General features: G+C 43.7%; 2 protein-coding genes and 1 long non-coding RNA gene across 7 annotated transcripts in view; 1 reads left to right on the top strand and 2 right to left on the bottom strand.

Moving 5' to 3' along the window:
• Nucleotides 1-3,310, top strand: part of brd7 (bromodomain containing 7) — a 5,536-nt gene extending 2,226 nt beyond the window's left edge. For 2 of the 4 annotated variants that reach the window (XM_037248579.1, XM_037248577.1), the window contains exons 8-17: nt 348-456; nt 536-614; nt 726-833; nt 895-1,030; nt 1,278-1,389; nt 1,481-1,522; nt 2,094-2,157; nt 2,251-2,388; nt 2,572-2,703; nt 2,795-3,310. In XM_037248579.1, coding sequence (XP_037104474.1) covers nt 348-456; nt 536-614; nt 726-833; nt 895-1,030; nt 1,278-1,389; nt 1,481-1,522; nt 2,094-2,157; nt 2,251-2,388; nt 2,572-2,703; nt 2,795-2,865 — 991 coding nt within the window. In that variant the 3' untranslated portion in view covers nt 2,866-3,310. Of the gene's footprint in view, nt 1-347; nt 457-535; nt 615-725; nt 834-894; nt 1,031-1,277; nt 1,390-1,480; nt 1,523-2,093; nt 2,192-2,250; nt 2,389-2,571; nt 2,704-2,794 lie in introns of those variants that run through there. The other 2 variants (XM_037248578.1, XM_037248581.1) reach the window with 2 other exon arrangements.
• On the bottom strand, nt 488-1,346 carry LOC119121128. Its single transcript, XR_005097619.1, has 2 exons — nt 1,220-1,346; nt 488-1,087 (listed from the first exon to the last, which is right to left on the bottom strand). It is a non-coding gene; the product is annotated as an uncharacterized LOC119121128 (long non-coding RNA).
• adcy7 (adenylate cyclase 7) lies at nt 2,951-26,203 on the bottom strand. 2 transcript variants are annotated; one of them, XM_037248575.1, is made up of 27 exons: nt 26,032-26,203; nt 14,618-15,152; nt 13,267-13,464; nt 13,018-13,182; nt 12,782-12,931; nt 11,847-12,007; nt 10,705-10,816; nt 10,413-10,540; nt 9,950-10,108; nt 9,684-9,816; nt 9,311-9,499; nt 9,196-9,239; nt 8,951-9,010; nt 8,020-8,097; nt 7,779-7,848; nt 7,594-7,691; nt 7,428-7,512; nt 6,892-7,029; nt 6,681-6,791; nt 6,327-6,523; nt 5,677-5,788; nt 5,434-5,592; nt 5,190-5,336; nt 5,016-5,123; nt 4,796-4,910; nt 4,045-4,169; nt 2,951-3,916 (listed from the first exon to the last, which is right to left on the bottom strand). In XM_037248575.1, the coding sequence occupies exons 2-27, from the start codon at nt 14,780-14,782 to the stop codon at nt 3,770-3,772; spliced, it is 3,354 nt and encodes a 1,117-aa protein (XP_037104470.1). In that variant the 5' UTR covers nt 14,783-15,152; nt 26,032-26,203; the 3' UTR covers nt 2,951-3,769. The 2 variants fall into 2 exon arrangements, with proteins under 2 accessions (XP_037104470.1, XP_037104471.1); XM_037248576.1 differs by lacking the exon at nt 8,951-9,010.

Here is a 26,203-nt window from a genome sequence, read left to right as displayed (position 1 = left end):
CATACTAATTGTTGGTTTGTTAACAGCTTACACGTGAGCGACTGGCCGACACCTATTTAATCATTAGTCATTGACTTGCAAATTCAGGCTGCTAGCATGCTACGTGTTAGCATACAAATAGTTGGCACTCAACTGTACACATAGCTCTTGTTTAAGTCTGACTCACCGCGATACGCTCTCACTAATTACAGTACAGGTTGCGGCGAGCATGCTAAATGTCTGATGTAAATGTTCACATTCTTTGAGCGTTTTGCAACCACAAAAGATGATGCACGCTGAATTCCGAGCAGACTGAAATATAGCACAGCAAACCAAAGGCCCTTTTGTCGCCTTTCAATTGCCGGCAGACCAGACAAGGACGCCAAAGAAGAAGAAGCTGAAAAAGAGCTGGCGGAAATCCGCAAGGTCATCGAAGAGTCTGGCGGGAAACTGTCCAACCGAGTGCTTCAGTGCGACGTGAGCAAACATAACACACCAACTGCCTTGGTGGAGGTCTGTCTCAATTGCTTCATTTTTTTCCCCCCCTCTTTCTCAGTTGGAATTAAGCAGGCAGAGGCAGTGTGATGGCTCCACCACTCTGGCTTTTGTCAACCCAGCCGATCCTTCTGCTGGAGGTAAAGGCAACAAAAACAACAGCGGTGGTGCTACAGCATTGAGAGATGGAAAAACACGTTGAAGCAGATCGTTACAAAACTTTTGTCTTTGCCTCACGATTGCTTCCACAGAGGCGGGATATTGCCCCGTCAAACTGGGCATGATGTCCACCCGTCTGCAAAGCGGCGTTAACTGCCTCCAGGGCTTCCGGGAGGACAAGAGAAACCGCATCACACCAGGTTATTAAAAATAAAAAGTCAAGTTCTCTACTGACGCTGACACACGACGTCCGCTTCGCAGTGTGCTACATGAACTACGGGCCATTCACGTCTTACGCGCCCGCCTACGACTCCAGCTTCTCCAATGTTAGTAAGGACGACTCAGACCTCATCTACAGCCTCTACGGGGACGAGTCCAGCCTCCAGGGCTCGGACAGGTCAGTTATGACACTAAAGTCCAACTTGTAAAGTTTAACACAAGTTCACGCTTCCTGCTATTAATGAGAGCAAAATGTTTCTGTTACCGAGCAAAAATTCTGACTTAACTGTCACTTGTTTAATACAAGCAATGACCCGACGTGGTTGATTTAGACCGCACCAACTTGGGACTTTCTTAAAACACCCACCTCTATTCCATAGCTGTTCTTGTCCCCCGTTCATGAGATCAATACGTGTTGTCGGCAGCTTGTCAGAGTTTCTGTCCAAGTCGGATGAGTACGTCTACAAAATGGCCGATAACCTTCTGGATGCCCTGACCAACGGCGAGCATTCAAAAACGCTGAAGGAGACGGAATCAGTAAGTTATGTTTTTTTTCCAAATAAATTGTATAGTGTTCTAATGAGACGACGAACACAACAGGAACTTAATTTTGTTTGTGTGCACTCAGCAGGTGGAGGAGCTGTCACAAGAGGACAAAGCTGACACAGAAGTGAGTCAAGTGCATGTGGGTGGGGGGGGGGGAGCATTTGGAGGGTCCACGCACCTGTTTTCCGCCTCTCACATTCCAGTGCAGTGAAAGTTTGGGGGGGGGGGGGCGAGCCTCACCAGCTTGTTTGTAAGTCAAAGCGCATGTTCTTCTGAGCAGCTGTGTCAACAATGGTGGCTTGCTCACTGTGATCCGAATGGAAACATCTTCAAAACACAGCCGGCCGAGACCTCGGAGGGGAGTTTTGTGTTTTCGTTGGCCGCCTGCTGAATGGCCCCTTACACACTTAAGTCTGTCTTGTTTGCCATTCTTGGCATCCCTCCAGTTAGCTCAGCTTGCCACGTGTATACATTTCTGCCAGCAGCGTTGCCTACAAAGAAACGGGGCGGGGCATCTTCAATTTGATTACAATTGGACAAAATCTGTTCACGGGGGCACCTACAAATGGCCATATTGGCATGAAAAGACACGTTTTAATTTGGATATGCTTTCTTGGTGTGATTTTGGTCATCTCCAAATAATCTTCAGAGACTGATTTTTTTTTCCGACCCGTCTCTCTCGCTCTCCCCTTCAGGCATTCCAACCGGACACGGGCTGCAGTAAAACGGAGCCTCTCGCTGCAGACGAGCTCCCTGGAGGTATAAGAAAAAAAAAAAAGCGTCAACACGAATGGCAAAGAGACATGATGTGCCGCCTCATTGAGGATCAATAACATTGTGTTGTCGTGGCAGCAGACGTGCAGCAGAAATTGGACGAGACCACGCGGCTACTCCGAGAGCTGCATGAAGCACAGAGGGAACGTCTGAGTGCCAAACAACCGCCCAACATGATTTGCCTGCTGGCGCCCAGCACCAAGGAGCTGGATCTGGGTAAAAAAAAAAAAAAAAATAGCTGTATTATCAATTTGCTACCACTGTAATTTCCACACTCAAAGTTGCTGCTTTTATCACACGTGTTGAGTCCCCACAGTTTAAACAACATTTAACAGACAAGTCTTACTGTACAATTACTTTTTCAAAAATAAAATCACGTCTTTGTATATTTGTCCGCAGCCGAGAAGGTGACGGGCAATCTGGCCGAGTTGGCGGGCCAAGTGGCACCACGCGACATCAGCAGCGTTTGGGCCATTAGGAAGGCCATGGGCATTGCGCTTCCTCCAGAGAACCTTATTGACCTCACCACAGGTGAATACGTCCATCTCTTTTTTTTTTCATTCACAGCCGTTGCAGTCAGCATTCAGTTTGAAACTTACCTAAACGTCCCCGTTTGTTTCAGTGCGTGAGACGATTGAACCCATGGACACCTCGCCGAGTTGTCAGGATGCACTGCCAGTCACTGCTGTTTAGTAACTTCAAAAATGTTTTTTTGTACAAAAACAGAAAATCCTCATTGTGTGACATTCAATAAACTGTTTTTAATTAACAATACACCCACTGTAAATAATTTATTTAGAACATTTTGTTCACACGCAGAAAAGGCCAATTCTACGACAGTGTTAATCATATTCAAACAAAAATGGTGGTGTAGTAAGGCCACGAGATGAATGCTCCGATCAGTCCTTCTCGAGAAGCAACATGCCTCACAAGTAAGCAAGTAGCAGGCATGATGACGTCACTCCGACATGATGACATGCTTGTCAATGACACAGCTATTCACATCGTCCTATTAAAAATATGCAAAATATGACCCGCCTAACCACAACACGTGTGAGTCTCTCATTACACAGTAACAAAGCCGACAAAATGATCCACAAACAGAATCTGTTGTTTTATCGGACACAAAATGCCTACCAAAAAAAAATGTTTTAGTACAATTAATTGTTTTTTTAATGGTCATTGAAGAACAAAAGTTACAGGTGTTCTTCCCTATCGTAATCAGTTAAACAAGTGCACGTATGCTGATGTTTCAGGGGTGCGTGACATGACGCCCCAAAATCAGTTCTACCGATCGACACGACGTTTGGGTGGACATGCCCCAAAACCAATGAAGAATCTATTCTGTGAATCACACACGTTGTCAAATGTTTTTGTATGAAGGTAATGTTTTTCAGATGTTTTGTCCGTTTCCAGTTTGTATGGAACAAAATCCGCCTTGAGCTAAAATCCAGCTCAGTTCCTGTAGTTGTGGCACCACCGCAGGAGCACAGCTGCATTACAGTCACTTTTTGTCCTGTGGGGCGGGGGGGGGCGAAAACACTTGCCTGGTGTGGATAAGCGAGCGTCAAGTTTTTCAAGCGTGACCCTCCTGACCTCAGCTGAGGCCCATGCCTTGCTGCTTGCTGGTGTCCGTGCATACAAAGAAGGTCTTGAGCTCTCCTTTGCCTTTCACGCTGATGAAGCCCCGGCACTCGCACGAGTAGCCCAGCCTGTGAAGAACGTCCGATGTCTCCTCTGTCACCTGCCGGTCAACACGTGCACAATTTGATCACTTTTTCTCTGGCTTGACGCCTGAGCTACAATTTTCTTTGAGTTGCCTCACAAAATTCTGATCAAGCTAGAAACGAACAGTCGGGAGCTCGAACGTACTTGTATCTTTCCTAGCTCGCCGGTGCTTTCCATCCTGCTGGCCACGTTGACGGTGTTGCCCCAGATGTCGTACTGAGGCTTCCTGGCGCCGATCACGCCGGCGATCACGGGACCGTGGTTAATACCTGCAGAAAAAAAAATGATCAACCGAGACAATTTTTTGCTCAAACATGCCGAACACACCACACGCAATGATCAAAAATCATGTTTTGTAATTTAGAGTTTGCAGAGACAGACATTTGGTAGGAATCAAGCAAAATGTCTAAGATAAACTTTCTAAAATGGCAGACTTCCTCTGTCAGTCCTGCTTATTAATTCCCTACTTTTGTGATGGTAATGAACAGATAAGAGGTGTTCAAGGTTATTTGAATTGATGAAAAAGGACGAGATCAAATCAAAAGAAGCTGTTTAAACAGAACAGAAACAGAATTAACTTTTGGAAAACTAGCATCAGTGTGCAAGAGACTTCCTCCCTCCAAAAAAAAAAAAAAAAAAAGCAGAATGTGACGACGTAGTAATTCCATTCTGGATCGCTACCATTCATAAAGGACAGGAAAAAAGGAGGTAAATGATGGCTGTTCCAGACATGATGATAAATCAAGTGCAGAATTGTAAAGTGCTGATGAAATTTGGCAGCCGGGAAGTCACGGGAGCTTAGCGTTGCCAAGATGACGTAAGCTTTCCCATCCGTCCTCACTCACACACACGCACGCACACACTTTCTCTTTGGTTTGTTTGAGCGCAAACTCACCCACGCGCAGCCTGAAGCTGTTGAAGGAATGTCGGTTGATGCCGTCCAATTTGCCGACGAGCGCCATGGCAAATTCCACCATGATGCCGATCTGCGCTTGCTGACGTTCCCTGTCCTGGAAAACACACACACACTCACATGTTTGGACATGTAGACCAAATGGTGGGGCCAAACTCTTCAAGAAGAATAACACCTCCCGAGCCCCCTCTGGCCACCCCACCTGGTTGTTCTCCTGACCGAGCGTCCCGCTGAGGCCCGCCGCTGCCATGTACGTGCTGCCAATGGTCTTGATCTTCTCCACGCCGCTGAACTTGGGCTTGGAGAGCAGCTGTTGAGAAACGTCAGGTGATGATGATGATTCAATTGCACGGAAGGAAGGAGCGACGGGAAGCACCTCGTCAAAGTCGGCGATGATCTCGTTGAGGAGTCTCAGGCACTCCAGGCCCTCCTTGTTGATGTCGCACTCGGTGTAGAACTCCTTGAAGTCGGGCACCGAGGCGAACATCACGCACACGCAGTCGTACGACTTGTAGTAGAGATCCTGTTTGGCGGGGGGAGAGGAGAGATTTCCTTATTCCGGCCGCCGTTCACATCATTAAAGCCGCTGTCCAGGTGATGGGCTCGCCGTAGCCTCTCACCTCATTTTTCTTGTTCTCGCCGACAAAGAGCGAGGCCACGTGAGCGGGCAGCACATTCTCAAGCAGTAGGCGATTCAAGTTCTCCCGGGTCTCGATCTCATCCTGCTCCGTGTGGTTCTTGTACTTGAGCAGGAAGTCCTGGCGGAAGCACGACTCGTTCTGACACACACACGCACGCACGCAAATCCACACGTTGATTTGGATACATGATAACGCTGATGATGTTGAAGACTAGGTGAGCACCTGCTGAGAGATGATGAGCATGGTGACCAGGAACAAGGTGATGTAGATGCAGCTCATCACCTGGGGGTGCTTCACCAGGCCCACCAGCCTCACCATCGACTCGTCTGATAGGCTGCCCGCATCAAAAACACTTATTTGACGCTTGAACGTTTTTACAATTTTTTGGGTACATTTGAATATCCATCTTTTACTTCGTTACTTTATTTTTCCTCATTTTTAATTTTTTTAGTATTCATTTTTGGATACTTTCAGGAAAATAGTCTTCATTTTTAGTTTGTGTTTCGAAATACTTTGAAATCATTTAGAAATAGTTACCTGTAATTTTGTTTTCATTTTTTAAATTCAATCTTTCACCAGGTTTAATTAATTGATTTATCTTTTTGTTACTTTCCGCTTATTTGTATATTCCTATGTTCATGCTTTCCATTTTTTTATTTGTTTTTGTGTTTGCAATTGGAACAACATAAAACCTTTAAGGCTTGTTCCAGACCAAGAGTCCATCCCAATAAAGGTTGCGTAACACTCTTTTTATGTTCACGCATGGCTCTAAATCCCCCCCTATGTGACCGGATACTTGGCTTTTCCACAGAGCCTGTTTTTTATAAGACTTATTATTACATTACCGACCTTATCGCGGTATCGAGTCCCACCTGCTGCAGTTGCCCTCTCCTGTAATCTGAGCGTGGAGGACGTTGGCGTAGGCCACAAAGAGCCGCTTGTTGGTGCTGAGGATGATGATGTAGTACGCGCTGGACGACAGGGCGAGGAAGAGGACTTTGAGCTCCAAGCTGACCCGCAGGAACACGCCGCAAGCCATCAGGGACAGGATGCAGCAGTACACGGAATACTGGTGGCAGGGCGGCAACAACAACAATGACTCAAAAAAAAATAGAACAGTAATAAGCACCGGACATTTTGATTATAATATTTTAAAATGATATTTCCTCTTTATTGTCCAATTTGGACATCAAACTTCTATTTTGAAAGTAGCCATAACGTCTCACAGGCAGATAGAAGAGTCCTCCCTCGGATCCCAGTCGCTGGGAAGCATTTGCGTGACTCCGGGTGGGAGCATCACCAGTGGAACATTCTGGAAAATGTGCCTGGACGAAACACTGCGGGATTAAAGGAAAAGAAGTTCGGAAAACGAAAATAAGCCAGGCTTGGAGTTGTTGTTTTTTTCTTTTCTTCTTATGAGAGGGGTTTCTTGTTCACCAGGTTGAAGATTGCCAAGAGAACGATGACGACGGTGGTGACGGCGGCCAGGGGGAGGCGCACGCACGGTTTCTTCACCACCGCCTCAGAGACGGACGCCAACCACTGGCAGCCTGACAGCTTCTCTGGAAACATGCGCTACGCACGCACACAGCCAGAGAAGTTACTCGGAGAAAGAAGATATCTGACATTCATTGTCACGCGTGATATGTGAGGGTCGACTATTCCCGTCAAGGGCGCAGATAAGCTAAAGAAAGTCATTTTCGGCGCCCCAAGCAACCCGTCCACATCTGCAAAGATTTTAGATATTTATTAGCACACTTAAAATATGAATTTGAGATGATTTAGCTCGTCTGTGAATTAAATTTAGTCCACGAAATCCGAAAAAGACGACCAAACAAGTAGTTTGCCCGTTAGCATATTTATTTAGTTTTTAACTACGATTTTCTTCACGCATTGTGTCCCTAAATAATAATAATGATTATTAATATGTCCAATTATTAGTATGTCGCACCCGGCGGGTTTTTCGCACCGACCTTTATGTGCGCTGCAAAACAGATGGCCAAAGTCAGCAGCAGGACGCACGCCAACGCCGCGAACGTCACTCCGAGAATCTGTCGACTAACAGTTTGCACAGCAACCGGTTATCAGTCACCCTCCATTTTTCTGCGCTTATTTCATGGCTGCTCATAGGATACTCACTCCCTGGTGACGAACATCTGGATGGAAAAGATGCAGAGGAAGATGACGGCGGCGCAGCCCACGTAGTGCTTGAACATGGGCAGATCCAAGGCCCGGTACTTTGGAGACAATAAGAGAGCATTTGAAACGAGGACAAAATGGGAGGTTTTTTTGGGGTTTTTTTTTTGTGTGTGTGTTCAAATGACCTGTTTTTCAAGGTCTTTCTTTGGAAACCATATGGCTAAACTGCCGCTCTCCTCAGACTTGTACCACTGTCTTGGGAAGGAGGCCATAACAAAGAATAAAACATTAGACGGAGCAGCTGCCGTTTAAAATCAGCGCCATCGTATTGTGTAATCGAAGAAGGTGGAACCTGGAAAGCAGGAGGCTGATCATTGAAATGTTTGAGCCACATGTTTTCTGAGGTCACCTCTGAAATGGACCTACTTGCTGCCCAGTTCATCTATGGTGGTGGTCATTTCGTTGTGGAGCTCCTCGTCAAAGCGACTCTTCTGCGACTTGTTCCTGCGTCCCAGAAACAGACGCCATTAATGACAAAGAGACACAAGGCGTTTAATGGCCGCTGTGTGCACATTAGTCAGGAGAAAAGTGCCTGTATAGATCATGCGTGTGGTGAACAGAAAGGGTGGGGGGGGTTAACCGGATGCTGGGAGTTAGATGAGCAGTTCAGGGGACAAAGGGAAGCCCCCTCGTGCTATCTGGCAGGAAGGAAGCCGCCGTACAGATGCACACAGCAGATACATACACACCCCGCCCCGGTTAGAGATCGGGAGAGCACGTCGACATGATCCTGGGAGGAGGTAAGAGGTGTCAGTGGTGAGTAGGAACAAGAGTGCAACGGCCCCACCGAGGTTAGTGTCGGGACGTTAGGACTGGCCGCTCACATAGTCGTTCTCACCCAGCTTCAAGTCAAATCCATTATTGTATAACCTCAAATAGTGGCCAGACCTCGAATACAGCGTTTCAGAATTTTTGTTGAGTGGGACGCACAGACACGACGCCAAAGACGTTTGAGGTAGTGAGCTCTCAGCTTCAGGCCAAGTCTAGGTCTAATATCAGTAGTATTGCTATGGCGCCCTCTGGTGGCTTCTGAGCACATATGTTAAGGGGAGGAGCTTCATTTAGTCAGGTCATAGCCTTGTCTAACAGAAAAAAAATGCTTTGTTGCCACCTTGTGGGATCTCTAGGCAATTACACAAATGAAGGGGAACACTGTATTCCCAAATTCGACAAAGAAAATATATCTGGGCCACGATTTGCGGGAACTACAATGAAATGCGTGAATCCAATTCACAGTTCAAGTGGTGTCCATTTCTTAATTTCAGGCTCCTGCACCGCGCCAGGGGCCCAAACTCACTTATGGCTGCTGAACGAAGGCGTGGACAAGGAGAACCGCTCTTCGAGTGATTCATCAAAGCTGTCATAGGAGGAGTGCAACAAGGAATCACAAAAATAACACATCAGGTATGAAAGTTGCCGTGTCAATCTAGGGAAAAATTGGTATGATGAAAACAAGTAGAGCTGGTTGACTAGCAATTGATTCTTTAAAGATCAACTATGCTGCCAAAAGATGGTCAAAATATAGTATACATTTTTTTTTACCTGTCAGGTATCTTAGAGCTGGGTGCTGTTCGCAGTGGGATGTCCTGAAAAACAAACTGGATTAGCCAACAGTGTTACAGATAAACTAATCATGAAGAGATACTATTCGGCTTACTTTGCTGAGCGGCTTTCCGTTGCCGAGGGGGTCGGCGGCGAATCCCTCTCGGCTCTGCAGGTGGGCGAACGGTTTGACTGCCCCCCAGGACTCCAGGTAGCGGGTCATGCGCACGGACGCCCGCATCTTCAGACCGTCGTTGACGCGAGGTTTGGGGACGCTGCGGCCGCTCTGCGTTGGATCTTTGGACTTGTAGGTATACAAACACAGGCTGTTTAGTTAATTGCGACCATTTTTTTTTTTTCCAACTTGAGCAGAATATGGACACTCTCGCTCTACACATCCACATCATGCAAACGAAGGCATGTTTTCAAGTGGCTGCATAAGAAGCATCGCGTGCTTTGTCAAGAGACACACAAGGTCGTAAACTCACCCGAGGGTCAATAACGAGGTAGGTTCTGACGTTGAGCTCCTTGAGGTATTGATCCCGAAGCTGCCCGTCGCCTTCCTCCACTTCGTACGCCTTGTTCAAGTGCTTCAGAGTCGCCTCGGTGATGTGAACACGTCTATAATGACCACGAAGACGTTTGCTTTTTTTTTTTTTTTTTTGTCGCCAGTTTTGGCCATAATTTAGCAAATGATGCTACAAAAAAAAGTCAACACGCATCTACAGGACCGTGTGTCAGTCGCAGCGCTTACCCGGGAAGGCCACCCGACTCCATGTGATTGGCTAGCGTCACGTCATGTGACCACACATCAAACTGCCACTTGCGCAGGCCGATCACGCCGCACAGCACGTTGCCCGAGTGCACGCCCACTCGCATGTTGATGTCCACGCCGGTGGCTTCTCGTACCTGCCTGCCACAAATAAAACCACAAGGCTACAAACACTACTCCAGAGGATTAATCCGATCAATCGACAACTAATCGATTATCAAATGAATCGATAATTATTTTTGACAATCAATGAATCCTCATTTTATTTTCATTTTTGTGCTTTTTTGGCACTATAAATTTGACATGTTCTGGTTTTGAAAAAAGGAATGGAAATTTAAAGTATTTTTTTATTTTAATTCCTCAATTAATCCACAAAATCATCACCATATTATTAAAATAATCCTATGTATATTAATGGAGTCACTTGAGTATTTGAATGACTCACTTAATGGCTTCACACATGTCCAGGCCCATTTTCACACAGTTCTTGGCGTGTTTGGGCAGAGACACCGGCAGGCCTGATACACAATAATAGCAGTCTCCCAGAATCTTGATTCTCATGCACTCGTTTTCCTGGAAAAAAAAAAGCGGACAAAGAACATTTTCCTACCTGATCCGCAATACGTGAAAATATGAAATCTAGACAGAATTTCTTTTCAATATTTTCACCCCTCCCAGATGCTTGCATTACATTATAAAAATGACATGTGACGTTGCTAATAATACAAAGATCTGACCTTGGCGATTTGGTCAAACTTTCCAAACAGTTCGTTGAGCATGACGACGAGTTCCTTGGGGGAACAATCGCTGGCCAATCGAGTGAAGCCCACAATGTCGGCGTAGAGAATACTGCAAGGAAGAATATGTTATTATTAAAGATGCTAACATCTTAAAAAAAAAAGATTTATTAGACTTTGGGATGAGGCAGTAACATAAAATGTAGACAGAGCGAAGCACTGTGAATACTTTCCGTGAAACAAAAAAAAACAAAAAAAAGTAAAACAATCATGTTACCACGGTGACAGTTCAACACCGCAATGACTTCATTCCATTATTTCCTATGGGAAAATGTTTGACTCAACTGTACAGTATTGTAAAGTATACAGTCGATATATTGAAGTAACTTGTCAGCCTGGGCTGAAAAGAAAAAAAAAAAACATCACCTCTCAGAATGACTTGGACAAAACAAGCCAGGTGCTTGTAGATGAGACTCAACCAACGGCACAAAAGCCACGACGACTGCTTTGACCGGATAATTATAGGGCTTGGGGTCAGGGTTACGACCTTTCGCTCGAGATTGATGCCTTTGCGGCACACACATCCGGCGAGAGACCCGCAAACCGTAGCAAACACAGACGCACAATGTCTGTCACCCACACTCATAAACATTGTCACAAATGTACACAGAGGACTGAGTGCGTTCTTTGAATGGTGATCAATCAAGCGGCTGAACATAAAGGAAGGCTCGACTAAAAGGAAGACGGTACGTACAGTAACTCATTTCCTAATGGAAAAATAAAAAATATATAGAAAATGAATGGACCAGTGAATACTAATTGTGCTTTTCCTGGAATGAAGCAGAGTAGAGAAGTCATCTTTCTCCGCATTCATCAGAAGAAAATATAACGGGATTGCTTATCGGCTGATCCGGGACAATTGCGTCAAGTGTAAGTGGGTCAAGCAGTCTGGACGCAAACTAATCCATCATTCAGAAAGAAATGTGCTTCACGGCTCAATTTGATAAAGTCCTGTTTATATGGAAGAGGTTTGACTTTTAGGATGGAGAAGGGACTTGGCTTTCGTAAATGGATGGAAATCCCCAAAAAAGTGCATCTCCAATTGTGTGTTCAGAAAAAGCGGTTTATCTCGCGATTGGTACCTGACGTTTTCGTGACGTTTGACGTAGAGGCTGTGGAAGTTGTTGTCTTTCACCAGCCGCTGTTGCTCCTCCTTATCTTTGCAGTCCTGCAAGCGCTCCATGATGGCCAGCTTCATCTTCATGGAGATGTAGACCGGCAGCACAGACTGCAGCAAGTTCTCCTAAAAAAAAAAAAAAATCCGTCACCATACTGTACATTTTCTCTAATCATTTTTTTTTTTCTGAGCTGAAGGTACATTTATGCCAAAGAGACGTGTGTGCGTGTGTTTGTGATTCGCAGGCACGCACACACCGTATCGTCTCCCACTCAAAAGACATAGACACACACCCACACACCAACACACAGCCCTGTCCACCAATGTGGTAATCGTGTTGTTGGCAAAAATAGGGAAATATTTCAAAAGAAGACTCCAGCGGAGGCAGAAAAATTTCATTAGCGCCAGCCGGGCATAAACATCCTGAAGCGAGGTCAACTGGGGGCCGGCCAGGGATGGATTTTCCCGGTGATCAAAGTCAACGGCGATGAAAATGAAGAGGAGCATAGAGACAACAATGCTCTTTATTTATACGCGGTCATGTTTGCTTGCCGTGTTTGCTCAGCGAGATGAATGCAAAGCTGTAACATCTATAAAAAGGAGAAATGTTGTGTTTGATTATATGGAACAAAATTATTGGAATAAAAAAAGATATAAAGATATATAAAAAAAAAAAAAAATCATGAAGGCACAACTTCAATCACAAGTTCAGAATTAATCATTCATAAAATAATAAATAGAAATGAACAATAAAAATGAATATAATTAAAAATAATTAATAATAATACATTATTACTGTTATATATTTTACTTTTTTATTTAATTGAATTTATTTCTATAATCATTATAAATTTGGGAATCCATTTTGCACCAGACGAGGAAACAGAAAAAAAAAAAAACCTGTTGTCTCTTCTCGATCTCCAGCTTCATGCGCATGCTCAGGCATCGTAACGTATCCTGAAAAGTCTGCCTGAGGGTTTTCTCCATGAGAACCTTGTGGAAGGCTCCCACCACGCTGCCACAAAGGAACACCACCGCATTGGACAGCAGCTACACACAAATGCACAAAAACAATTGCTGCATTTGTGTGACGTTTTAGTTGATATGCTAAAAAAAAAAAAAAGATCACGTATCACCTGGTTGGCGAGGTAAGGCGTGGGAACGTCGCTGTACACGGTGAGGCGAAGGGTGAGTGCCACGATGTGGGAGAGCGACGAGACCACGCCCAGCGCCACCGCGTACCACCACGGGAACGGCAGCATGGTGTATACGGTGAAGATGATGAACAGGAAGAACGGCACCTATTGCGAAATATTTATTTGTGGGCAACCTCAGTAAAGAGCTTGCATGCAACAATGTCAAAATTCTTGTCATCGAATATTCACCTGGTCCCACGGTAGGACGACAGGCCCGCTGAAGATGAAGGTAAAGCCCATGGCGAGGTGCGTGGCCCACACCAGCAGGCCCAGCGGACGGCGCCAACGTTGGGATAGCATTTCGGTGCACACCAGCACAAAGACGGCTAAGAAGATGCACAAGGCGCTGCTCACCACGCTCACAAAAGCCCAGTGCTCCCGGGCGCTCTGAAAAATCAAGTTCACAGATAAATAAATACCTTGAAAGCAGGAGAACAATCAAGATAGTTGCAGACATTCTTATGTAAGAGCACTCAGCCATCAGAGTGGTTGCAAAATCAATAATGGAGCACACGACTAGACTCCTAATGGCTTGGAGGATGTAAAGATCCATTCAATTGGTGGAAAAAAATGGAATAACCAAACAAGCTACTAATACATCTTCCCAATGGAGAATATTTTAGAAATTAAATGTCGAGACGGCTCACAGCCATTTCACTGTCGCGGGTAGCAAATGAGCTTTGTCGTTTTAAGCCACAGGGGTTGTCAACCTGTGGTCCGCGGCCCTCTAGAGGTCCCTAGCGGTATTGCTGGTGGTCTGCCAAATTGGAAAATATAACATTTTTAAAAATAAAATGGATTTATTATTTAGACTTGATTTATTTTTCCAGCTATCAATTATTTACCCATCCAAATGATGTCAAAAGTAGCTTTGAATCCCAAAATAGACTATATAGGTCTATCCTACTTCAGTGCAAAATAAAATAATGACGGAAGTGATTTAAATTAAGTCACAAAATAATTGTCATAAGCACTGTCCAGTGAAAACTATTTCTGTTTTACTTCGGGGAGAAGACAAATATTTTGTCAGGTTAAAAAAGGAGTTTCAAAGAGACAGCTCCAAGTCTGTGGTGATAAAGCTTTGCTTGGGGAAGGCCATCAACACATGGTATTTGGAGCTTTCTGGTTTCCATGGCAACCTTTTTTAAAAAAAGGGCCTCACATCACTGGCTGCTCTTGACGTCGCGCTGTGAGACTTTCCAAGGCAGGGGAAGAAAAAAAATGCAGTCATTGTAGCTGAATGAATGAATGGATGAATGATGGAATTTACATGAAGCCACGAGAAAGGCCGCAAGCTATTTTTATTAACGTTGCACAATTCTCCTAATTTCCATTGTGTAATTTAGTGTGTGGATTTGATGGGGGTACAACTGTATCTCATTTAAGCTTTAATTTTATTTAAAAGAGTGAACATCCAGGTCACTATTTGGGAGCTTAGCAAATGAGGCCCTATAGGAACTATAAGCAGACATATTATTGACATATATTTTTCTTTTAAATATATTCTTTTCCATATTTTCTCATTGTGATTCAGATTTACCATTCCGAGGGAGAAGAAGAGGACCAGGAGGAGCCCGCAGGAGAGCATGGAAAGGCCCAGCAGGAGCACCAGCGGCTGGTACTGGCTGATGCACGAGAACTTGCGGTACAGGGCCTCGTTCTTTAGCTCCTGGTCATTTAACAAATACTTCCCTTTGGCCGGCATGGCCGAGCGCGGTTTGAAAAGATTGATATTTCCTCCCAAAGAAAAATAAAAAAAAATAAAAAAAAGTTGCTGGCTCTTGTTAGCTCATGGTACTTTGGTGACGTTTGTCCTTGGCATCGTGAACGTTCTTAATTCTTCTTTGCTATGTCCGATGTTGCCCGATCCTTCATATGCTGCTAGCTACGGCTCTCGGGAGTAATGAGAGCGGCTCGGAGGGTCCGAGACGCACAGGAGGGAGGGCAACCCGAGGAAGGGGAGGAGAGGAAAAACAGAGGGCATCACAAGAGGTCATCAACGCCAGGATCGGGGGTCACGACACGGCGACAAGGTTGGCGGCTTCATGCTGCTGATGAAGCACAGTCGTTTGGACCTGTAGTGAAGAAATAAAGTCGGTATTGATTTTGAGCCAAAGATTTGAAGAGGTTATATTTTTTTACATTTTGTCTGATGAACCTTGGTTTTATTTCATTTTTGACTTGTTTTGGACACGCATGTGGCAATCCAAGTGTTATTTAACAACATTAGCCGCGATGATTAATTTGAACGTGAACTCTGAACATGTTTTCCTCATCCTTGTTCATCACAAGGCTCTCAGAAGGCAGTCGCGGTAATAATTGGCGATGCTGCCTAATGAGTGTCCTTTATTGGGGGGAAGCATTCCACAAACAACGTACTGTGCTGGAACGGAATGACATACTATAGGATCTCAAAACGCACATGACTTTCCGTTACCCACGGCTGACCTGACAAAGACAAAAAGCTATCAACGCTAAGGATGACCACATAGAATGTGACTTGTGACATTCTGACGTATTCCCGCCAATGTGCCCGCCGTGACTTCGCTCCATGGACGAGTGAATGACTCATGGGCTAATTATTAAAGCTCACGGGAATAAAGCCTAGCTTTCTAGTAACACGGATTGATCGAGTTACTTTTGCTGACAATCAAGAATGTCAAACAAAACGCAAGGGTCATGTGACTCACAATGACCAATCGTACACAAACTGTAGCTAACCCAAAGTGCAAGCTAGCTATTTGGCAATTGTTCTTCTCCAGTTCTACATTTCCAAACAATTAAGCCTTGTTTTAAGAGCGAGGCAACCAGCTTGCAAGTTCACTGAGGTGGACTTTGCGCCACTGTCAATAGAAAACTCATTTCCGCCAGCTGCTCATAAGTGTAAGACATGTTTGTCCTTCGCATAGCAACAGATGCTACGAGCCATAAAAAGAGATGAAGGGATCATGTAGTGGAACAATCTAGCGGGGTACGAGAATGATTATGTTTTAGTCGGTGGGGTTGAAGCGGGTTGTCATTACGGAGCGCTTGATTGCGGGACGCCATGCTGCTGTACGAACGCGCGCACTTAGGGGGTACAATATGTTCGGTCTTCGCTGCGTTCTGCATAAAAGAGGCAAATAAATGCGAGATGCTTTCAGACAGCATTGATGTGGCTCATTTTTGAGGAATATCTCGTATGAAATAGGCGTCCTGCTATTTACACTGCAGGAATCATTCACCCACTAAATGTCAGGTTTAATGTATTTTAAAAGGGACTGTTTTATTGTAAATGTCACCATAGAATACTGAGGAAATAGGCCAGGCGTGTGTTTACGGTGGCATCCACGGGAACGTTGGTCAGGTCAGGCGTCAATGAGGAAATATATTTTTAATTGAATGTACAGAAGTCATTGGTTCCCTGGAATTTTGGGGAAGTGGTTTCAACCAGATTGTTACAAGCGGATATTAAGTGTACTGTAATTCGTCATCAGTTGTGTACATGTCACTAATTGAATCACAGTGGATAACAAAGCCCCCAAAATATCAACTAGAGAGACTAAAAAACAAGGACAGGTTCTTTTACAGACTTTACTCTGGCCCAGTCCCTCTTATAAAAAATAAATGAATAAAAAAAACCACAAGGGCCTAAAACGGACTGACTGAGAGGGGATGAATGAGCAAGTTGGGTTTTTTCATGGCGTCGTAGCCTTGTCGACTGGCGTCACCCAACCTTGGAGACAAAGCCAAAGAACGTCAGCAAGCGCTTGTTGTCTGCTGCTTCATTAGTCGTAAAAAAAAGAGAGCGAGAGAGAGAGCAACGAGAGCGAGAGGTAGTCTACTCTTTTCTCTGCTGAAACACTTTTCCTGCTTTTAGGAAAAATCCTAAGAAATATTGGCGAGTTTTTTATGAAAGCCAAGACCTCAATAAAATGAGCATTATTTTAGATTCTGGACATTGGTAGGGTAAGTGATTACTTGGAATGACCACCATGGAAACAAAGGCCAATCAGTTCTCGTTTGTTCACTGAGCAGATTTTCCTTTTTCTGCAATTGATGCAGACACAATGTGGTGAAATCTTTCGCCATATCTCAGCTCAGCTTTTTTGTTTTTCAAACTGAAGGCACCGCTTTGGCTAAAAGCACATTGGTGATTTTATAGCATCTCTTTGTGTTGGCATTCAATAAAGGGACAAAAGGTGACCTCTGGGAAGGAAAGCCGAGAGACGCATTTCTCAGCCTGCGCTGAGCTACCTTCGAAAGGGCTCGACACCACGTCGTTAAAAAAGGCCAACGTCAACAAATGCCACCGACCTCTCACGTCTTTTAGTGCACATGTGATTTGGCGCCGTTGGATTTTCTAGTGAAGGCCATTACGGATGTAACAGTACACAAGAAACCACGATTATTTTTAAGGCAACCTTTAGATATCGAAATACCAAAACGGAGAGCCGCTTTTCATTGATGGAAAGTTCAACATTAATAGTTTTGTCTTTTTTTTGGGGGGGAACTGGACAGACATAGTTTTCCTGTTTTTGTTTCTTTTTAACTCATTCAGTGACAGCCCAGTTCAAACAGAAGTTTGACGTCTATAGTCGTCAATGGGAGTGAATGAGTTACCAAACAGAAAGGCCAAGAAGTGTGAAGCAGACGTGCCAAGTAAAAGTACACCGTGTTTCCCAGCGGATCCAGTTGACGCAAAATGGCAGCTTTGACCACGCGGGTTAGATTTTAGTTTCGGGCTACCTTCCCAGGCTACCTAATGAATCTCCATCAGCAGATGACTGATGGAAGTGCCGCAATGCAACGGGTAGATTCGATTAGGCCCCTTGTCCTTGCCCCATGCTGCTCTCCCTGCCATGTGTACTGGTATTAAATTAGCCTCATTTGATGCTGAACCACAAACAACATTAGTGCGATGCTGTATCAGTGTCGATTTCAAATGCTGTGTGCATCATCATCATAATAATATTCATAATAAAGAACAGAAAAATGCTTCAGACTTTGCTTCAAACTAGAGCCAAGTTAGCCTTAAGTGACAGTTGTTGAGTCAAAGAAGGAATGAATCGATTTTAAGACCTATAGAATGGATTCTAAACGTATCAGCCGAGAGACAAATCCGATATTGAAATAGCCCTGATTGAATCAAGTCGGGGTCATTTCCTTCTCCAATGCTGTTTGGAAGTGAAAAACACTTGTGCGCTCGCAAAGCAAACCGCTTGAAGCATCGCTTGTGACGCTACTCGACTTAACAAGCCAAGGACAAATTATAAAATGTGGCAAGGGAATGAATGACTGATACAAAAAGCATGTTTTTGATTCGGTGCCAATTATACAAGACTCTTCCAAAGAACTCGTCAATAGGGTAAATGGTATTTTCACAAAGGCGACAAACTTGCCATCATTTTAGCACTTTGGAAACTCAAATTACATCAAAAGTGAATTTGCACTGCACGGTCATCACGATAATAATCAAATGTAATCGAAGGCCTTGAAGACTCTTCGAGGCTCTTGGAGAAGTCTTGCCTACCCCCCCACGTTGTTGCCACGGTGACATTTTGTCATTCTATGACCTCACAAAGTTCCTAAAGAAGGGCTTCTAAGCCTTTACACAACTATCAAACCTTCCTGGAAAGTATTCAAATAAAAGATGGCCTTTCTTTCCAGCCTTTGGAACGGGGCGCTCCTACTCTACGGGATGGCAACGCAGTTAGTGGTCCACGTGTTTTTCGGTACTCTACTGAAGCAGGTGAATGGCCTGAAAGACCAGATTTGGATGGTAAGCCTGAGGATGGAGCTCCAGGGCCAGAGGGTACGGGAGCTATTGCTTGAGGTGGAGCGAAAGCAGAAGGACAACAAGCCCCTGTGGGAGCAGGTTGAGTATCTGACCAATCAGCTCCAGGCCGAGAAGAACGACGCCAAGACGGAGGGGAAGCTGCGGCGAGAGGAAGCGGCCAAGTGTTTGGCGGAGGAGATGTGGCGGGCGGCAGCCCGACGGAAGCGCCAAAGGGACCACCTCGTTAAAGATCTCAAACTTTTCCAGATCAAGTCCAGGCAAAACCAGAAGAGACTGGAGAAAGAGCTGGCGGTCAAGGCGGCGCAACTCGACGCCTGCAGAGAATGTGGACGGCGGCTTCAGGAGACTCTGAGGAAGGAGAGGGCGTGGGTTCTCGGGGAAAGACGGATTGGACCACTTCGTGACGAGACTTTGCTTCAACTTGGAATGAAGCCACTGCCGGACGAGATCCGATAGAGGTGGCGGACTCCAGTTACATAACTAGTCAGATTTAAATCAAACTTGCTATTAAGAAGACTGAAGTTGAACTATGTGACAAGTAGTGAGTGTAGTTAGTAGTCACTTATTTTGTTTTTGAAAAAAAAGTTAAAAATGTCAGTGGTTGTTTTGTTTAAAAAAAAAAAAAAAAAATGGTGGCACGTGGTGGCTATTCGTGGCATGAAAGTGGTGACTGAAGCTTTGTCAGCAGTGAGTCATCATAACAAAGCTAAGCAGCGGTTGATATCACACTTGTTATTTCAGACGCCGACTCAGCAATGTTCTTTTGATATGTCCATTCCGGTCCGTTCCCACAAAAAAAACCACATCTTCATGTCCAGAGTGTGACAAACTGTCCCACAGCTTGTGGCTTAAGTGATGAAAAATAAATGCATCTTGAAGTCTACCTAGCAACAGGATGTTTGGGCGGCATGGTGAGGCGTTAAAAAAAATATTACAGAATGGAATTTCTGTGGAAAGTGTGTGTGAATGGTGATGACTGAAATGTGGTGGAATTAATGGTCATACTGTATAATGGGAAAGTTGAAGTTGGAATGGTTAGAAATGATCCAGAAATGTGGAAAGAGGTAAAAAGGAGTCAGTGTTAATTTGGGAATGTTGCCATGGAAAATGTGAAATCATGAAAATGTGAGGATTTGGGCGGATGACACAAGATGGCAGTTTCATAAATGGCCTAAATTTTGTGAAGTTCAAATGGGTACAATCAGTGGACGAAATAAAATGTCAAAAAAAATGGAGCAAATAATAATTAAAATGTGCATGACTGCTTATATAATATGGATTACGGGAGAAATATGACAGATGACCATTCTGTTTACAGACTTTGTGTGTGTGCGTGCGTACGTGCGTGCAATAATTTGATTAGAGTAATACTCCTGATAGTGATGATGGCACAGAGCGATTACCTAAACAAATGAGTCGCCATTTTATTAAAGTCCATTTGGCGCATGCAGCTGTTTGAATAAAATCGGAGCCTCCATTTGTATTCAGTCACATCCATTTAATCAACAGGGAACTTCAAAATCTTTTCACCTGTCATCGTTAAGCCATTTCTATCAACTTCTAAATATTATTTTTAGGAGATCAGACTCAGATCAGACCAAAAGCTTCCTTCACTGGGTTCTGTGCAAAAGGTAAAGCCCGATCCTGCTAATACAGCTATTTTGGGGCATCTCAAGGTGAAACGAGCTTGGGAATTGAGATGGACCACAAAATAGGCTTCTGGAAGGGAGCTTTTGTTTGAAATAGACTAGATTCCATCACGTCCTATCAGAATGGACAGCTCAGGAGATACGTGTAAATTAGTTTAGCGACAAAGAAGCGATAGCATGCGTGCACGGTGGATTAAATTGCCGTAAATATTTTAAGAGCGGATTCTCCGTGACACATGAGCGTGCTCATCTGATAACAGCTGCTTAGATTGAACGGAACCTCTTAAGATCCCGTTCTACTGATGCACTTTTGATAGTTCTTTGCACACTTATTCCAAAAAGAATCAAATGAACATCACAAGATCAGCAAAGGAGGAGTGTGTAATTTGTTTTAAATTAAGAAAAAAATAGTTGAAAAAGTAATGGAGTAGATAAATGCTGTATGAACCGATTATTCCGATTCATTGTTGTAGCAAAGCAGTTGCTTAAACAGTAAAAAGAATAAAAAAAAAAAAAAAGGGGGGGGGGGGGCAGAAATGCCCACTGTATGGATTCCGACCTCAAAGATGTCATCTGTGCAGGAGCCATGGAGTCAGCGGAACAGACTGATCTCATTACCTCAAATGACTCCTGGGAGTTATGGCTGACTGGAGAGGGGGGCGGAGCCAAAGGATTCCCATATAATAGCATCCTTGTCTTCACTAAAATGGCCGCCGAGGTGTATTCCTGTACCAGACGGAGACTTTTTTTTTTTTTTCGTACTACAGCGGACTTTCAATGGAGGTTCTGTCCAAGCTTACAGCTTGTGGCCGGGATCGTGTTACACTGTCTTTTAAAGGCCACCTTCTATGTTTTGCCGTCAAGAGCCAAGGAATGTGTAGGAAGGTGGAAGTTGTTTGAACAGTCCAACAGTTAGGAATGTCTGGACGCCGCCGTAAGCCTTCCAGAGGTTTTTGCGGCCGACAATTTTCAGCCCGGTTGCCTGAAGCCAAGTTGAAGCGCCGCAGTGCAGCGTGTCCAAAAACGAGGTGTTCTGAGAAGACTGTCGCTATCGTAACAAGCTTCATTAAACGGAGAGGGACACTCACAAAAATGACCTTTGAACTGTAAACGGCGCTTTTAGATGATGAATGACAAGCATACGACTTGCTTTGTTTCGATGACTAAACGTTGGAATTTTTCAAAACACGAGTCTTGGAATTCACCCTAAATGGCTACCTCAAACCATTTTTTTTTTTGTTCCTACTGTTACGATGGATATTTTGTGTCCATCTAATTTTATGTGTCTCCGATTTAAAGGGTAGAAAAAAAAACGGAATAGGAACAAAATCTGAACAGACACTCGCATGTATTTGAACGAAACAAATAATTGCCTTTTTTTTTTTGGTTATCTTTCCATTTTCATGCGGTGGAGTTAACGAGCTCTACCGATGGTGACATTCAAGGCCAACGACTACAGTCGACCGCACGCGCTCTCACTTCCTTGGCAACCGTGACTCATTTCCCCATTCACGTTGCAAGGACGGCTTGGCGCAAAAAAAAAAAACAGGAACCTGAAGCCAGCGCAGAGCGCACAGTTAGGGCCTTTGAGCCACGCAGGTTGAATGAAAAGCAAGATGCTCCATTTTTGTCAGGAACAACGCAGTACGTCAACTGGCAATAAATGAGATTGCGAAGTTCTCAATTCAACCGGTTCAGGGTTCATACATGGAGAAAAGTATTGACGTGTAAAGCACATAATTGCTGATATGGCAGTGTAAAAGTTGCAGCGCTTGTCCAAACCACTTTAATGTCATAGTCAACAGGTAAATAGATTTGCAGTGGTTAGCATTAGCCGACTAGCTTCTAATACGCAGCACATACTGGAATGTTCTTGAAATCTGCCGAGATTTAATGACACTATTATTGTTCACGGTCTGTGAGTCCCCTTTTTACATCCACTCCAGTCTTTACAAATGAAATGTTTTGTACCAACAGAGAGGCTAATCACTCATTAAGCGGCTCAATACAATCAGCGGGCCGATTGAAAGAGACAACAAAGCCATGCTGAAAAGCATCCGAAAGATTTTTTTTCAAGGTCTGCAAATGCAATGGTTGCAAGAACAGCGTGATGCCTTTGTGTCGACTAACGTGAACAACATGGCCGGTGGAATACAAGATCCTGTTTTGCACACACTGCCTGCAAACAACTCTGTCTGACGCATTATGAATTTGATATTACTGGATCTCAGTGGGAATTGTTTTAGAAGATTTTTATTTTATGTGTTTTCATTATTTCATATTTTTCAAGAGTGGCAGATGTTTTCTCTGATGTGAAACTTTGGTAAAATGCTAACATTTAAGAAATATTTAAAAATTCAATTCTAATTTTGGAAAAACTGTTACTACATTTTTGGATGAGAGAATTGCATTGATTTAACATTTCTATGAATTATTTCTTCACTTTATTTTACATTATTCTGTGAAACGGTACAATTTATGGATTTTTTTTACTTAATTACATTTTTTAACTTTGACATTAATTTTGTGATCTCTGAAAGTGGATATTTATTATTGACAACTACTTACTCCACTTTTCAGTTTCCCAGGCTGCAAGAACTGTTTTGCTTCACACTTAAAACCATTATTCTTTCCATTTTTTTATATACTAGAGGATTTCTTTGTGAAAAGGACGACCGATTAAACCTTGCAGAAAGCACAAGTGATGGTGGCCGTCCATTTTGGCATCCTTTTCCAGCTATGTGAAGCTGGCCCTGGTGCAGATGAGCCTCTCACCGACATTACATAACGTCCTTGAGCCAAAGTAAGCGGAAAAAATATTCAAAAAGTGGAGAGCTAGAGCGAGAGAGAGTGAGGAAGAACGAGACACCCACACATCTGCACTGCCTGTGCTACTCAAACACAAAATCCACAGGAGGCCCGCGTTGGCTTGTAGTGCGCGCTTCCGGCTCTTTCTGTACAAGTAAATAGGTGTCAAGGTTCAATATAGAAAGTTGGAAGGAAGGTTATGTTTGTTTCTTAAAAAGTATTTATTTATTTATTTTTACTGAATGGTGGAAAGATGAATAAAAGACAAGGACAAGTGTTGCTTTTCTTGCCAATTATAAAAGCTAATTCAAAGGGTGATCAAACATCATAAAGCCAATGCTTATGTTTTTTTTTTTTTTTCCCCAGACTGGAATTTTTCTGTCGCGGTATGACAAAAAAGAAAAAGCAAATGCATCTTTTGGAGCGATTATCTAACTTTGCAGCCTGGACTGAGAAATCTTTCCTGGTTGGCAAAAATAAATAAAAAAGTCCTGGTCAATGGTTATAATTATTTTTTTCCTCCATTACACAATTAACCGTACACTTTACTGACACACTGGCTGGTACAATTTCTCAGAGACCCTATAAAAAAAATAAAAATAAATTGCCAGAATTTTTTTTTAATTATAACCATTGATGACCTTATTTAAATTCATCTGTACGCATAGATGGTTCCGGTCCTACTATGATGACGCCATAGCGCGTTCAAAAGCGTTGATGGCAGCTGGATAGAAGGCCGCATGCTGCCTGTAACATCTATTTGCCGAAGTGCTGCAATCAAGTGCCATTAGGAAAGGCTCTCCACTCACCATAAGGCGAAGGCCTTTGCTATTGCAGTTTCCCTGGGAGACCTTTCCCTCGCCCACTGTGTCATTATTACCTAATCTGCCTTCAGATGCACTAAGGAATGTGTTAGAGTGGAGACACGCACTCAAAACATCCATCCGTTTTCTGAACCGCTTATCCTAACGAGGCTAATCAATTATTTGCAAAGCGCAAAATGTAGCATGTATACCATTCCTTCAATCTAAAGCATTTATTTTTTTTGTGAGGCCGCCACAAACGGGCACTAATGAAGGCAAAGATGAAAACTTTGGCAATCGCCATAACGCAGAAGAAATTGACCTAGTAATGTAGGAAATGGGCCTGGTAGAACAGCCGAACTTTATTCAGCGGTAGGTTTGTGCTGTTTTCAATACAGCATGAGATTGAATATGATTCTGAACACAGCCGAATTCCCAGTTGTAAGGGTGTGCAAATTTATGCAACTTTGCTGATTTCTTCCCCTCTTCAATATACAGTACTTCTATTTTCTAATTGAGTTGCACGGGTTATTGGTCACATTATAATTGGAAAAAAAAGTTTGGAAATGATTTATCATGGTCTCATTTGTTGATGCCACAAAAACCTGGCATTTATGGGATCATCACAAGTCATGCAGAATCAGATGAGAGGAAGAGAAGAAGCTTGCAAGAGAGGCGTTTGGCAACCGACAAGTTATCGCAGCAGAAATCGTGTGAGCGTATGAGGAAGGAAGGAAGGAAGCAGTTTACAATCAAACTGCACTGGGGGTTTCATACTCTCGTCGGACGCATCATTAGGTACACCTGCACAAGCTCAACGCGAGAAAATGGAGCACTGTGGAAAAGTGGAGACTGTGGAGGATAGTACGAGACATTATTTCGAAGTCGTGTACACTCAAATGTGATCAAGACTTGGGCATCTTATTCGAGATGCAGCGAGAACCTAAGCTGGTGCAGCAAAGTGGAGACTGTGGAGTACGATATTGTAGAATACAGAGCTTAAAATGCAGCTTTTTATTTAAGATGGAGTGAGAAAAAGGAGCACTGCTGCAAAGTAAGAGACTCTGGCAGTCCATTGCTACCCTTTTAGAAAGCCTTTTCAAGGTGTGCATCTACAAATGTTTCAATGATACTAATTTTATCCAAGAAGAGATTGAGGGCAGCATGAAGACAGTGTATTCTTACATGCTATTCAACAGGAGACTAAGGGCGGAAGCATACCGAGCAGGCATGCATGCTTATTTTTGTCATTTCCAGCCTCGAATGTTATCATAACATAACAATTTTACTCGATGAGACTGAGGGCAATAAGAAACAGGAGCTTTGCAGCAAAGTGGAGACTGGGGGGTAGAATACTGCAAGGTACACAGATTACGTTAGTGTTTTCATAATTGCGAGCTGTGTAATATCAAAAGCAACAAGAACGCGTTAAATTTATTCAAGAAAAAAAACGAGGGTAGAACAAAAAAAAAAACTGAACAGGATCAGCCATGTCTCCTCAAATGTTCGATGACGAATTAAGTTTATAAATAGTTTGTTCCTCATTTTTTTCTCTAGTTACCGCATCTTTTCAAATACAAAACAATCAGTAAAGTCACTCAGCACCTGCCAGTCAGACGCGTAGTGACAAACCACAAAGAACGCCAATCAAGTGGAAATTCCCCTTTAAGTCGTTCAATTGACACAGGAGCCTTTAAAAGTAGAATATAAAGCCTTTTCAATTGTTTATCTTTTTCTATGAATTCACGCTAAAGTGACTCGCGTTTACGCAAGAACGCGTCAAACGGCGTGAGGGCATTCAAATCTTGACAACATAAAAGATGACAAAAAGAGGAGGGAAGTCTTTAAAAACGTGTCATACTTTACACAAAAATGCAAGTTTAAAAAAGAAATTAAGAAAAGTTCGGGGTTCTACCTTGGGTTCCAACGTCACCGACGCGTCGTGCAAGCGAATGCTCCCGAAGTACCCCGGAAAGGAGGTGCCATTTTCGGGGTAGGCAGTAGCGAGCGTACGGTGTCCTGCTCGGGATGAGTGCGAGTGTACGTGTGAAAGTGAACGATAAAAGCTCCACTGGACGGACGGACGC

Source organism: Syngnathus acus, chromosome 3 (assembly GCF_901709675.1).
Source record: "Syngnathus acus chromosome 3, fSynAcu1.2, whole genome shotgun sequence".
NCBI classification, from domain to species: Eukaryota; Metazoa; Chordata; class Actinopteri; order Syngnathiformes; family Syngnathidae; genus Syngnathus; species Syngnathus acus.
This window is presented reverse-complemented; position numbering and strand designations above follow the sequence as displayed.